Source organism: Phocoena sinus, chromosome 12 (assembly GCF_008692025.1).
Source record: "Phocoena sinus isolate mPhoSin1 chromosome 12, mPhoSin1.pri, whole genome shotgun sequence".
In the NCBI taxonomy this organism is placed as follows: Eukaryota; Metazoa; Chordata; class Mammalia; order Artiodactyla; family Phocoenidae; genus Phocoena; species Phocoena sinus.
This window is the reverse complement of record NC_045774.1, coordinates 54055240-54071266: the sequence shown is the minus strand read 5'-3', so window position 1 is coordinate 54071266 and position 16027 is coordinate 54055240. Positions and strand designations below refer to the sequence as shown.

Sequence of the window (16027 nt, the reverse complement as noted above, 5' to 3'; positions counted from 1 at the left end):
ACACATATGTATGTATATATTACCATCCAGCCAACTATGCACATACATTTTATTAGTATCTAGTACAAAGTTGTACTCATTGTAGATATTCTTAAGTGGTTTTTTTTTTTCTGTTTTTCATTTGAGTTTATGAAAATGATTGCATGGGTATTATAAGCAGTGAGTCCCCACTGATAGGCAAGGTATCTAGGTAATAGCACATCATAGAACCGGATGATAAAAGAGGTTAGTAGTTGGTAAGTAAAAAATACCCTTTGAACTCAGTGCAAACCCCATATCAGTTTAGTAAATGGTCTGAGCACTGAGGTTTGGAGGAGGCACAGAGTATTCATTTCCTCTGCCAGCAGCTTCGAGTTCTGAGTTCACATTAGTTCCATCCACATCAGACTGACCCTTGCTTACTATGACTAACACTAGGCCATAGAGAGCCATCCAAACATCTAGCAGTTATTCACCGGAAAGAACTGAATGGCAGTTATACTGACTAAATTTTGCTTTTTAAAAATAATTTTGAAAACCAATCCTTAGGGTGGTCTAACTAATAAGCAGATTTTAAACCATCCATTATGTACTTTTATTTTTCTCTTAGTTTAAAAAACAGAGTGGGCAGTAGTAACCTTATTAATGGTGCTATTTTAGGTGAAATGTAGTTTAAATATTAGAGGTTTTAAAAATTCCATGGCTAACAGATTTTATAAAAAGCAGAGATCTTTTTATTATGTTTATATTCATTTGTATGTAACAGACAGAAGAATTTGGCCATTAGAAATGTTTGCAGGAGTATCTCTATAGGAAATAAGTTTATATGGTTTTGAGAATTACTGTAGATGGAGGCAACAGAAGATGGAGAATTAAAAGAGTTATTATGGGAAATCAATAAATGTTAATTGGTAATGATGGTGAAGTTTAGAGAATGGAGCAATTGATTCAAGAGCTGTAAATTATCACCCGTTTTGATGACATGGGTGCCTCTCCATTGAACCCATCCTTGATTGATGAACTAAGAACTGAGTAATAACCTCAAAAACAGAGAAACTACTTGTGAAGCTAAACTCAGTAGATTTTTGCAATGTTTTCCTTCCAAAATAAGCAGGAATCAGTGATGGTAAAAAGTTGTGGGCTTTTGTGCTTACAGCTAGAAGTTTCAGGGAATCATTTTTAGTTTTCAGTAAAGAAACAAGATCTACACACACCTTTTTCCTCCCTCTCTCCCTCTCTCCCTCCTTCCCTTCCTTCCTTCCTTCCTTCCTTCCTTCCTTCCTTCCTTCCTTCCTTCCTTCCTTCCTTCCTTCCTTCTTTCCTTCTTCTTTCCTTCCTCCTTCCTTTCAAGGCACCGATGAACTGTTGAAACAGTGTTTGGGGACTATTCAGTGTTCTGTTTTGAACCACATTCCTTGTGGTTGGGATTACAAAGCGCTCTCTCTTGGTCTAGGTTGTCGGCGGCGGTAAACTCAGGTCTGTAGACAGCTGTGGTTCTCAAGTAGCTGCTCACTATCATCTGGGAAGCTTTTTAAGAAGTACTGATGCCTGGGGGTCTGCCCTCAAAGATCCTGATTTAATGGTCTGGAGTAGGGCCCAGGCATAAGTATTTTTTAAAAAGCTTACAAGGTGATTCTAGAATCGCTGATGTACAGGTTAACTGTTAGATGACTGACAATAATAATGAAGGTCAAATTATAAAATGGAAATGCAGCTTTATAATTGCTCTTTTTCCTTTTTCAATTACATAAACTATAAATTTTCTGGTTATTTAAAAAAGAAACTATACAAGAATTTAGGGAGTAAAAATGTAAGTTCACCTTCACCTTTACCTATATCCTCTCCATATGTAACCACTGTTAATGTACTGTTTATCGTTCCAGTGGTTTTCCATGCATTTAAAAATGCATATTTACTTATAATCATATATAGTGTTTTTGAAACATAAATGAGATTACACCATCTTTTATTATTCCGTGGTTTGCTTTTATCACTTAATTTGGCTTGGAGATCTTTCCATGTCAATACATATAGATCTACCTCTTTTTTTTTTTTTTTTTTTTTTTTTTTTTTGCGGTACGCGGGCCTCTCACTGTTGGGGCTTCTCCCGTTGTGGAGCACAGGCTCCGGACGCACAGGCTCAGCGGCCATGGCTCATGGGCCTAGCTGCTCCGCGGCATGTGGGATCTTCCCAGACCGGGGCACGAACCCGTGTTCCCTGCATCGGCAGGCGGACTCTCAACCGCTGCACGACCAGGGAAGCCCCAGATCTACCTCATTTAAAAAAAAATTCTTTTACTTCATTCCTTTCAATATCTGTAGAGTGTTTCTCAGTATATGTGGGCTTTAATTTCCTTTTTCCTTTTCACATATTTGTAGCTCAATGGTAAAGAGCAAAAACTCTGTAGCCAGACTACCTGGTTTTGACTATAAGTATTTATTATTGTTGGTGGTATTATTACCACTTAATTTTTCTATTTTTTACCAGTATGGAGAATACTGTAGATAATATTTTAGTACCCAAATCATTATGCTTATCAATGAATATTCCTGTAGGGCAAATTCCTAGCGTTAGAGTTGCTGGCTCAGAGAGTATGCATATTAATATTTTGAAACGTGCTGTCAAATTTCCCTCCAAGAGCAATTTACATTTGCTCCAGCCAATAGAATCTCACTGCAGTATTTATTTCACGGCCTCAATAAATTGTTCACATCACAGTGTGGCTTCAAGGGCTAATAACCACAATGACTGGAATTTATTTTCTTTATTTTGGCTGGAATTTCACTGAGTCAGTTTGATAGCTCTGATTATAGCATATCAACCTGAAGTTCCAATTTACGGTCTTAAACATATGATCAAGGAAAATGGAAAAATTATTTACTGATTTTTGGTTTTTTTTAGATAAAAACTTTCAACATAGAAATTACAAGAGAGGTAGGGGGAAATAACTGGGCTTTGGCAGTGAAAAGTCTGACCTGGACTAGTAGTTACAGCCTTTAGATGGAACAGCTCAAAGAGAGAAGCTCACTTCCGCACACCATAGTGACAGAATAGTAACCCAAGTCTCGAGAAAAATCTACTTCAAATCTGTGTGTTTGTTGGCGTTTTAAATTCAGGACCCTTATTATATGTTTTTAGACTTTTACATAATAAAATTTACATCAGTATCGTTGGGTATAATGTTTTTATATAATGAAAATGCAAGTGAAATTTATTATTTTCAATTCAAATTTCCTTCTCTGTATACTCTCTTGAGTCTTAATTTTCTCATCAACACGTTGATATTTAGTACCTAGTTCATAGGATTTGGGGGAGGAGTCCATTTTATATTACATATTAAAAACCTTTAGGGACTTCCCTGGTGGTCCAGTGCTAAAGAACCCTCCTTCCAACGCAGCGGACGATCCCTGGGTCAGGGAGCTAAGATCCCACATGCCATGGGGCAACTAAGCCCGCGCACCACAACTACAGAGCTCGCGTGCCTCAACAAGAGAGAGAAAACCTGCACACCTCGACGAAGATCCCGCGTGCCACAACAAAGACCCAACGCAGCCGAAAAATAAAAATAAAATAAATTAAAAAAAAATCCTTTTGCACAATGTTTGGAGTATGGTAAACTCTTAATAAATTGAACCTCAGTATTATTCCTATTATTATCATTTTAATTCTGTTAACAGTGTGTTCAGCCCTGCTGTGGATAGATTATTTTATTTTTAGCATGAGTTAAGGTAATTGAGGGGGGATACTGGCTTTTGTATTTCAAAAGATACACATGAAAGATTTTCTGGTGTTAAAAAAATTATTCTGGTGTTAAATATGTATTTGTTCCATAAGACCCCTTTTTAATAAACATAATTCACTACTAACCAATATTTTTGAAAACTCAATATTTTTACCATTGTACTTAGGAAAAATATATAAAAGTTAACGTTATTAAAATGTTTTTATTGTTTAGTTGGCTTATAGTCTTAGGTGTTTGGATATAAGAATAATAAAAGAAACAAATTTGCATAAAGAATAGGTTGCTTTGATAGAGGTCAGAAAATGTGTGCACTGTTAACTGTTTCTAGCTCAGTGGTTCATCAACATTTTCCAACTCTCCTCTTGGTATTTTGGGGCAGATCCTATGGAGTGAATAAGCTATATACCCAGTTGTGAATTTAGATTGTTCGGAAGCTTTCAGAATAAAATGAGGGCTTCTGGAAGGTTGGCCTAGGAATCTGTCTCTTACCTTCTGGAGGTACAGGGTGAGCTTATTGCTTCTGCCACTCTGGATCCTTTGCTCTCCTGCTCTCTTGGGGTCTGTGATGGCATTTCTGCCCATCCCCCTACCTCCCACGTTCAGACTGGGATCCAGCACTCCCAGGTCTTGGGCTGAATGACACACAATTGAATTAGATAACAAGTGTTCAGACAGAGTAAAATCGAAAACTGTAGCCTTGATGAATGTCATTAGTATCATTTCTGGATTTTAGTTGGACTGTATCGGAGTTAACAACGCTAATCTCTTCAAAGAGTTGGTTATCGTTTCTCCAGATTAGTTTCTGAAACTCCTTCCGATCTGTGACTTTTCTTTACCCCTCTGGCTTCCCATTTGAAACTTTACTGATCCTTTCTCTCATCTCTCTTTTCCAGGGATTTTATTATACTCCTTTCTATATTCATCCCTCCTTCCTGCCCCATCGCTTGCACTTTTCCCACTCTGTTCTCTCTCACTGATACTGCTTTACTTACTGTTCTTTCAGCATTCCCTTCCTCTTCAGAAGTTTATAGATCACTGTATCCTTATCCTTAATGCCTCCCTCTAACCCCCCAGAATATGGATCTAAGTTTCCATATATATTCTTATTAAGTTAACACTTTAAAATACTTAGAAGCGCCTACGTTATATTTTTTTTCTGTTACACTTTTAGACAAGCAGAGCTGACTTTCTCTCTTTATGTAGTGTCACCTCTCATTTTATTTGATCACTTCTGGGACCTGTTTTAATGCTCGTGTCACAACATAAAATTCATGCAAATTAACAGAAGCAAGCTGATTTGAAGAGGTGTGGAGAGTGAACAAAGGAGCTTAGTACCGTTCAGAGCTTTGTATGGAGAATGTGGTGTGATATTATTTGTGTGCTGTTCCATTTTCCTGTCGGTCCCTTGGGAAGGAAGGAGTTTCATAATGGGGTGTGACCTGCACTTCTAGTAAGCGTGATTGGCATTGAATGTTTAAATAGAAGAGAAGAATATATATCATTCCTCCCCTTTAAGGCAAAGCACAAATATACTGAATGCAAATCTTTTCAGTGTGGAAGGCAGTCTGGCCTAATGATAGCATGAATCTGAAAAGCCAAGGGAGTGAATTAACCATGCAGCTCAAAATGCAAGGAAGCCAAAATTCCGTAGTATCCTTAAAAGTAACTTTTAAAACCCAGATGTAATGGTAAATACACATACAGAATATGATGGAAGACCCCATTTGAAAAAATGGAATTCTGACGTCAGCCTCTTGGTAAATGAGTGGGCAAATGGTTCCCTGAATTGGGTAGCAGTGCACATACCACAGTGACTGATGAAATTGATGTGTCCGTGGGAGAGCGGCTCTATTACTCAATCCTTTAACCTGTTTTCTCTGTCTTCAAAAATGAGCTTCTGAGTGGATGTTATCCTCAAGGAAGTGAATTTAATTCAAAAGAAGCTGTTTTATAGATGGGCAAATTTAGTTTAAGAATTCACTTTTCCATTATAGAAGAGAACTATGTGGAAAAACATTATTATAAGTAATATGCTTATACTTCTCAAATATGCTATTTTTTTTTTGCGGTACGCGGACCTCTCACTGTTGTGGCCTCTCCCGTTGCGGAGCACAGGCTCCGGATGCGCAGGCTCAGCGGCCATGGCTCACGGGGCCCAGCCGCTCCGTGGCATGTGGGATCATCCCGGACCGGGGCACGAACCCGTGTCCCCTGCATCGGCCGGCGGACTCTCAACCACTGTGCCACCAGGGAAGCCCAAAGATGCCATTTTTGAGTGTATTTTGGGGACCTGAATTTCAAGCATTAGTCAGTAATTTTTATTCTTTAATTTTGAATTATCTCTTAGAACACGTGGCTAAAAAAACATTGAATCTGCATTGTAATAGTTTCATTAACTTATTAAGGTATAATTACACAATAAATAATTTAATCATAAAAAGTGATTTCTTAGTTTTTCCCATTAACTTTTGAAAATATGATGCTTTCTTTTTTCCTGACATAAATACTTGTTAATTACTGCAAAGAATAAAAGCCCATCTTGTGCATCCATTATTCTAAAATTTGCAAGGTAATATTGATAACTGGAGAAGCAGGCTGTTAGTTATCCTAGTTTTTGCCAAGTAAAAAAAAATTCACTCTATAACTTATCTCAGAAGATAAAATACATAACCATAAGTATCCTACATATACTTCCCAGTAGGTTAATAGTAGTTTGTCTTAGAAGTATATGGTAATATGAGTTATTAAGCTTGCTAGTCTCTCTCTCTCTCTCTCACACACACACACACACACACACACACACACACAAATCTAATTAATTATAATGATTTTGTTGTTATGATCTTAAGCTGATTCTCACAGTTACCACCTATTTTACTATCATTTTTTAAAAACGTGACCTATTGTGTGAATTTCATAATGAGAATTATGGAGTCATAAATGTATTTGGAAAATAAATTTAAAATGGAAAGCCCTTAAAACTTTTCATTTGGAGACAAATCAGTAAGCAAATTTTGTACTCAACAAGTAGGTTAAAAACCTTCATAAATATAAAATATTCTCTCCAGCTGATGGTGTTTTATTGTTTTTAATATAAAATTTTAGAAGAAAGAAAATGTGACTGAAATTGAGCAATGTAGCTTCCAAATAATTTCTCATCTTTTAGAAGCTGTCAGAATTTCAAACATATAGTACAAGCTGTGCCCCCAGTGTGCATTCAGGTATTAATTAAAGATGGATTTATATTTATTTCAACTTAGAAGAATTTACCCTGAAGGAAAACTAACTTCTTACAGAAAGAAAAGAAAGTTTTTCCCACTCCTGAACTAGCATCAACCTTTATTAATCTGATCTAAGTATCTGAGAAGCTTAGATTAATCTATATTAATCTGATCTAAGAAGCTTTCTTTTACAGCATTCTTCTGATTCAGACACTTTCTATCTTGTTCTAATATTACTTGGTAATTCCCCAAATACCATTCACCATAGATTGTCTGACTTACTTATCAAATTTCACTGCACTAATTTGCGCGATGGGAAAGAATTCTTCCAGTTCAACAGGTTTCCACAGCCAAATAATTAACACCCAAAGAAATGTTAAACTCATAATATTTAATTTGGTCTATAATTTTCCCAGTTGCCGGTTGAGTTGGTGTTGCATTTTAGTCAACAGCTGTGTTTTTTAACTGCCTTTTCCAAGCCAGCTGGTTGTTTTTTGTTGAACGTGGCTGCCCTCTAGTGGACTAAATTTCCTTTACACTAACCTAACTGTCAAATCTAAAGCAGTCATTTACATATGGAGGGGATTAGTCTTTCATGCTTCCGGACTCTCGTTTTTCAGTGACTTTTGTGTTTAATACAACACGTTTGTTGTTAAGAAGGCATATTAAAATAAGCTGATCTCTTCGACGGTCTGCGTGGTTTAGTATATTTTCGACTTCTGACCTATTTTGTGAGACACGCTCCTTCTCAAGATCTTTGCATTTTTCTTGTTGCAGATGCTACAACTGTGGTGGCCTCGATCATCACGCTAAGGAATGTAGTCTACCTCCTCAGCCAAAGAAGTGCCATTGCTGTCAGAGCATCACGCACATGGTGGCGAACTGCCCTCACAAAACTGTGGTGCCGCCGCCCGCCGCTTCTCAGGGAAGACAGGAAGCAGAGCCCCAGCCGTGCACCGCGTTCCCTCGAGAGGTGGGGGGTGGGCACGGCTATCCGTCACCACCGTTTCCTCAGGAGGCGAGGTCCGAGGTCTCAGAGTGGCCAGGCACGTCACCTGCAGAAGCTTCCTCCACAAAGTCATCTGCAGCACCAGAAGATCAAAGCAAAAAGGGGCCTTCCGTTCAAAAACGGAAAAAGACATAACCCTTTTTCTTAACGTTATCGTTTTCTCTCCCCGGTTGGGAAGTCTACCTCATGCAAATACAGGGGAACAGTATTTCACAAACAGCAGCTGACCTGGGATTTTTAACTACTGTTGAGGAACTGTGAATTTTTTTAAACAGACAAATCACTCTAAGCAAATTACCTTTGAGCAGGGTGTCGTGTGTCACGTGACTCAGAGGATGCGATGCTCTGTGTATCTGTATGTGCATGTGTGAGAGGGAGAGAGCCTGAGCCTGTGTGTGTGTGTAGGAGGATTTTCTATAGAATGTAGACATATATATAAAGAGGGTTTGTCTTTATATATGTGTGTATAGAGATGTCAGCACACAGCCTCCCTCGCAGAATTGGACATCCCCAAGAATTGAAAACCCAGGTAAAGCATTTTAGATGGTTTTGAAAATAACCCTTGGAGTTTTTCTTGAAATACCATTCCCTTTATATTACATTAGGAAAAACAAAACAAAACAAAACATGACTGTTACCTTTTATGTGAACCAAAGGATACTTCAGATCTCAGCGCTGCCAATCCTATGGTACTAAAGGTTTTTAAGACATCAGTTCTCCCGAATTTGGGATTGCCTCTTTTTCTTGATATCTGTAGAGTGTGTCCCCCACCCCACCCCCTTTGAAGGCAGTACCTTAACTCCATATGCCTCTGACTGCCATAAGCTTTTTTGAATCTGGGATACATGACTCCAGAAAAGACAATGAATGTGTAATTTCTGTGCCGATATTTCAGTGTTTTTAATTCATACGTTTTGATTGTAAATTAGATGCCTATTCAGAGAAATGAAGGGGAGGGCAATGTATAAAGGTAGTGACTTGATTGTTTTCAATGGTATTTTGATACTCGTTATAATCTTTTACCTGTTGTGAGGTTTTTGAGGGACTGTGGCAACAGCAGCTTCCCTTGACCAAGTCAGTCCTTCTAACCATCGCTTCGAGTGGAGGCCTCCTTGTTTACTACTGAAGACCTTGGAGGAAAACTCCAGTTGTTTGGTGTATGTTTTTGGTGGCTGTTTTTATTCCCCCTGGAGAGTTACCTAACTTATTTCTGAAACAAACAAACAAAACAGCACAGATGTGAGTAAAATGCCAGGGTTGAGAATGAACATTTAAGTGGATGCTCACAATTGCCCAATTACGTATGACCTTGAATAATATTAAAAAGCTCCGTGTTTGATGGCGGGCGACTAGAGTGATGAGCCTGGGGCAGGAGGTTCCCAGACCTCTCCTACCGGAGAGCTAGGAGTATTTTATACAATACAGTTCACCTTAGGGGGATTCCCTCAGGACTGCTACTGAAGGGACCTATGTGGATGGGGACAGAGGTGCTTCTCAGGTTGGTCCTCAGTTACAGTAGTGAACTGGCTGGGGGCCAGTCATCGTATTGGTCCCTTCAGGTTTCAGTCATGAAGAACATTCATTCTGGTGTCATCCTGGTTCTAGATGTTACGGATCAATTTTGGAAACATTTCCAAGAAGGTACCAATTAGTGGTAACGCTTAACATTGGCAATAAATATAGTTGTGTATGAGCCTGTTGGTGTAAGCTCAGATAATCAAAACCAGAAAATAGCATGATTCAAATGAGACACGTTCTGCTGAACAGTTTCTGCTCCCTCCCCGACTTGTCCTGCCGAGGGAGGCTTGTTGTACAGTTGCTGCCGTTTCAGCGAGCAAGCCACGCAGAAGGAGAGCGAGCCTCGGGCTGGGCCGCCAGCCCTTCCCAACTCAGCTTGAGTTGACAGTGTTTGTGAGAATCTCCATGGGACATACTGAAATATCAGTGTGCTGTGATGCAAAGCTTACCTTTGACGATATTGAATGTGATAAATAGCTATAGAGAAGTACTTCCTTGCCTTATGTGAGGATCGTAAGCTTATTTAAATTATGTAGACAAATCAAAGTGGCATTGCTTAATTTTTAGCAGCTATAATAAGCAGGTTAACAGGAAAAATGCAAAACGTAAGTCACTTTGAAAATTCAAACCAAAGTTCCTTGACCTTATTAGAAATAGGAAATTATGGACTTGAGAATTGGACATTCCCTGTTTACATATAAAAAGTTCAGAGCTGAGTTCATGGTTTTAAAAAAGACACACAGAAAGAAACATGTTATAACTATGGACCTTATGGGTGCAACTTGAAATCATTTTTCAGCATCTCACCAGACTGAACTAAGCACATACCAAACCTATCTTATGATTAAAAGTTGGGGTTTATTTTTTATAGAAGAATATTATCACTATTACATAACACACTCAGGACAAAGAACTTTGCTCAGGGAACATACCATATAATATTTTTGTTTCTTTACAGAATAGTCTACAGTCCTGCTTACTCAAAACAAACCAAATAACTTAGACCTTTATGTAAGTATTATGTACTGATGTTAGTAATAACTACCTCTGAGTTTGACATAGATCAAAATTTCTGAATATCAGATATCGGTTCTCCTATTTTTATTTCATGTGAAAAGTACTCTAAAGGAGACTCCCTCAACTCCTTGCATATGTGAATATCACTGACGTAAGCACAGTGTCCATTTACATGGGTGAAATATTATTCTGTTTACAGCAAAAGGCTACCTCATAGTTGATGCATAGCACACCTCTATGCTGCTCCAGCCTTACAATGGCTGATAATGCTCTGGTACAGACCTTGTTATCTGTAGTATAGATAGCAGTTCACAACTGCGTGTTTCTGACAAACACTTGTGAATAATGAAGCATCTCATCTAGTTAGCAAAGTCTCCGAGCATTTCCTTCAAGTTATCATGTATGTTGTTTAAAGACTTATAGGGACTCTTCCACTGAAGCAAAACAGAACACACAAGCAATCTTGGAAATAGCTACTTTGCCCAGAGGTCAGTCGGTTGCAGGAAGAGGTTGGGAAGAGAGGTTGGTTGTAGGAGTGTTTTTGTGCTGGGCAAAACTTGTCAAAGAAAGATGCCAATCTCCTTCATTTGTGTCTGTGCTGCCCTGAGGCCAAGTGTATTGCAGCATTATTGCCCAGGCACATAATTAACTAGCACTGGCTGCCAAGGAGTGAACATAGAGTGGACGTGCAATGCCATTTCTAGCTACTGAGGGGTAGGGTCTGTGTGAAGCATCAGTTTACAGGAGTTGCTAATGGGTTGGGCAGGAGGTCAGTGAATTAGTTGCCCCTTGACCTCACCCCCCCATGTCAACACAAATGTAATTCCTTAGAAAGATGCACTACCGGTCTCTTAGCCCCGTGAGCTATTCATTGCTACATGGCAGATTATAGTAGAAACAGTTTTATACTTGCATTTCTAGTCTTTACTAGAAGCCTTTGGATGTATTTTTACAGCTGAAAGATTTAGAAAGATTTTTACCTGCTTATAACTTGGAAGTTTGGCGTGCAATGTAGGAGAAAAGATCAAGAAACATCATGTTATTAGCATTGGTCCATCTACAAATAAATATAGGGTGTTTTTATTGCCGGTATTTTTTTCATGTTCTGGCCCAGTTTTATTTTGCACCAATGTGGCCCCAAGTTACTGCTAGTTGTATTTAGTTTGTGAATAGAAGCCCATAAGTGTTAATAGACTTTGTAACATTCACTGTAAGATGAATTATACAGGACATGGGAGATCTCATTAAGTCTTAAAAAGTTAATTTAAATTAATTTATCTGTTTTCTCTAAGAAATGTTTATCATAAAATATATATGTGTATTTCCCCTTTGGTTATAAAATTTGGGGAAGTATGTACAAGTGCAGCTGCACGGACTTTAATTTTCCAGCTGTCTTAATGAGGTTTGTTTGTTTTAGGGAAGAACAACTTGTTAAAAGCATCGAATTCTGTCTTACATTGCTGTCAGCAGCCTCTTTCAGATGTGGTGGTTGTGTGATCTGTGTCATAGTTGTTCAGTTAGAGTGAGAGGTTGACCTCTGAATCGTTGTTAAATTGTCTACTTGGAGCAAAGCTGCAAAGTTATGGTAAAGTGCTGTACTGTGAGAAACTATTAGGACATTTAATACATCTGTGGCTTCACGTGCGTGAGAGTTACCAGCTTGAAAATGATGGTGTTGACTACCTCCTGAATTACAGCTCCCAACCACTGGCACCCACCACCAGCTGGCTTTAATGAGTGTGTGTTGCTTCTTGGTATTAACAACTTTAACCATAATAGAGACCAAAGTGAACACTGATTTCTATATGTCTTTAATATGGTGTTTTATCTAGTGCTTTAAAATTATCCTGTGTAGTATTTAGATGACCTCATTGTCCATTTTGGCTCACGTTGTTTACAAGTGAAAATAAAAAAACACTTGAACTGTATGTTTTTAAAGGACAAAAAAGGAGTTAGATGGTCGGAATGGCATTTCACTCATGTACAGACATCCTGATGGACTAAAAGTACTGTTTGCCTTTTTGCAGACCGTGGATTTTATATTCTCATCTCATGCCTAATGTCTTATTCTGTCAATTATGGATATTTTGAGGTTTAAAGAAATTACTTGATTAAAAATAAAACATATAACGTTGGCATTTATGATGAGTTTTGGAGATTTTTCGTGATTTGTGTGATGGCTAAATTAAATGAATGGGTAAAAGGCTACTTGGGCAGTATTTATTACCAATATGAGCATAAATTAAATAGTTTTAACATATCCTCAGATAGCAGTGATCATAAATATAAAACTTACTTATTACAGGACAGATGGGGAATAAATTCCGTCTGAATGAAGGAGGAAAGGTGTGTCCCGTCATCACTAGGAATCATTCTGCGTCAGCCAGCACGGACTGTGCAAGCTTGTGAATCAGGACACATACTTCTTGGGGTCAGGAAGAGTAGCCCGAAACAAAAGTGTTCAAACCCTTTTGGAGAAACCATTTTAGAATTTTCCTCCAATTTTTTCCCTAAGAATTTTCAGGTATTTGAAAAGAACAATCAAGGCCAGGTGGCACCAGTACCAAATATCTAAACTGTGAATGTAGATTTACCAAACTTTGTATGCAGCCTTGGTATTCTATACAACCAACTTGATAAAACCACCGAGTTCTATAAATTGGCCAGTCCCACAATTACACCGATTTTCTTTTCTGCTCTACACCTGGATGATTCAGGTTTTTTTTCCCTTGTGGTCTACTATGAAAAACAACAGCAACAACAGCATATAACTTCATCTACCATGTTAGCCAGTTTTAAAGAGTACAGTTCAGTAGTGTGACGTATAGTCACTCGTGCAGCAGTGAGTGGGTGACGTGAAGAGCTCAATCGTGAATGCTCACGAGGAGGTTATTACCTAAACATTTCAACCATGTTTATTTTCATTGATAATCGCTATTTAAAAGAGTAGCTTTTCGTTGTAGAAGTAGTGCTGTACTTTACTGTAGAGAATATGGAGAACCTTGAAAGAAAATTTAAATGGTACATAATCCCATCACCTGCATCTTATTAATTCTAAGTTTAAATTTAGTTTTATTAAATTTTATTAATTTCAAATATGGACCTTTTAAACACACGTTATCCCATCACCTATAAATAACCATTAACGTTCATTATTAATTTTCTTCTGGTCTTTTTTCAATACATTAGGTATAGATTTTTAAAAATAAATTCCAACTATAATTTCTGTCAACTTCAATGTAGAAATCATCATATATTACTCTTTCTAATCCTTCTTTCTCTCTTTCTCATTCTCTCTTTCACACACACACACACACACACACACACACACACTTTCCGAAGTGGTCTTAGGTATCCTGGAAAGTGATAAATGTTTCTGAGTCTGCATATCAGGCATGTTTCTTAGCCCAGTATTTCCACTTAAAAAGTTTCTTGACTTTAGGACATATGTATGTATACTTTGTTTCTAAAATTAATCAAAGTTGAAGGTGTGAATTGTTTTTCTCAAGGTCAAGGACCTCAATTTCTAGTTAATTTCTGAGCTGCCTAGCATCTGGAGCTATCTGCCTGTTCCAGTTTGTAAAAATTCTTTAAAGTACCAACTCCGACCTTGGGATTTTTGCTTACACTCAAATGACATGGTTCATTTTGCTCTTTTGTCAGGAGAACTGGACTGACACCTAAATATTATGGCAGCAGCAATACTGCAAAATCTGAGTATAGAGAAAGACAATTTCAAACTTAACACTCAAACGATATTTACATTTGACTTAGTTCAAATACAGGTATTATTGACATGTGGTCCTTCCTTACTGTTTTCCACAATTTCCTCTAGGAGTGTGGCCTCAGATATTTCTGTCAGATATTTCAAGTTCTATTTATAATCACTTATTTCATTTAGATCGTCATGCCGTTACAGTTATCTCCACATTGGCTCTTCAAAGTCTCTCATTTCTTCATGAAATTAATTCTGTATGAATAATTTTCATTAGCTAGTCCAGATATTAGTTTGCCAGTCCTGTGTTAAACTGCTTCTGTCACTCATCCAGAGCAATCCATTCAAAACAATAATAATAAAATCTAATTATGACCATAATAAACTTTCTCATGGTAGAAAAGTTTGAAGAATACAAAGGAGGGGCTGAATGTGAGCAGCTGTTGTAGAAACATTCAGGAGATGTGCCAGAGCTTACTCTATTTCCTTGGGTTTGTATTTTCATTTTATTTAATACTGCACAGCATTAATGGGGAGACAGATCAGATTGCCAGGGAAAATTTAACATAGAACAAAGTGGTTGGAAGAGACCCTAGAACGTCATTTGGCCCAATATTCTGTCTTTACCTAGGATCACACTGGATCATCCCAGCTGGTTATTCCCAAAACCTGCCAGAGAAGATTCAGCAAGTCCCATCCAAACCCCAGCACAATGTCTAAATATTCCAACGCCATCCCTAACCCCACTCAAAACCAAACCAAAACAAATAGGCAATAAGAAAACCCTCTGGGCCAAGGTCAGATTATTTAAGACATTCCATTTGGAGGTGCCATGTTAACCTACAGTGCTGCTTTTTAATTAAAAATTATTTCTTTTTTTAAAAAATTATTTATTTATTTAGACTGCACCGGGTCATAGTTACAGCATGAGGACTCTTAGTTGCAGGATGCATACAGGATCTACTTCCCCGACCAGGGATCGAACCCGGACCCCCTGCGTTGGGAGCGCAGAGTCTTATGCACTGGATCACCAGGGAAGTCCCTAAAAAGTATTTCTTAATGGAACACTGTCCCGACTAGAATTTTCTTTAGGGCTTCTGTAAAAGATAACCTAAATAATATAACACAATTAAAAATCATGTTCTGATATAGTCCATTGTACACTGGGCCTCTGGAGGTGTAAAAATTCTTTATGGTTAAGGTGATCGTCTGACTTTTAAGAAACTGTAGAACTGTAGTTTAATAATTCTATGATTAAAGACCAAGTATGATACATTTCAGTTATGCATGATACCACCAGAGGGCACTCTTCCCTCACAATTTTACATCACCTCATAGCTACCACATATTTGAATTTCTAAACATGAATGATAAACTTATCTAGGAAAATTTCTCCCTAGAAAAATGTCTAATTATAAGTAATGGCTTTATAGGCTCTTATGCAGAAGACATAAGAGGCTGTCAATATGAAGTTCATGATGCTGAAGGGATATTGATAGTCTCAAAGTATTTTATCCGAGTATTTCTAGGTTTTCTTGTAATAAGAAACTTCAAAAATATAAACACCTATATAGCATTAAATGCTCATATTGCATCACTATCCCATAAATTCTCATCTACCTTTTAAGCTATAATACAAGACTTTTAAAATTTTTGTTTGGCATTTTATTACATAAAACTGTGGTGGCTTCTTCTCACTTGGACATCTTAATAAGTCTGTCTATGCTCCTGTTACCTAAGAATCTTCTTAAAATACTCACACTATCACACCCAGGTGTTCTAGATTTGGGATCTGAACATGTGCACCTAGAAGCAAGGACTAATT

At 37.8% G+C, this 16027-nt stretch overlaps 1 protein-coding gene across 3 annotated transcripts in view; it reads left to right on the top strand.

Moving 5' to 3' along the window:
* LIN28B (lin-28 homolog B) overlaps window positions 1-8322 on the top strand; it is a 116261-nt gene extending 107939 nt beyond the window's left edge. For all 3 annotated transcript variants that reach the window (XM_032651459.1, XM_032651458.1, XM_032651457.1), the window contains one exon: window positions 7721-8322. In XM_032651459.1, the coding sequence (XP_032507350.1) occupies window positions 7721-8087 (367 nt within the window). In that variant the 3' untranslated portion in view covers window positions 8088-8322. The remainder of the gene's footprint in view (window positions 1-7720) is intronic.
* Window positions 8323-16027: the final 7705 nt, after the last annotated feature.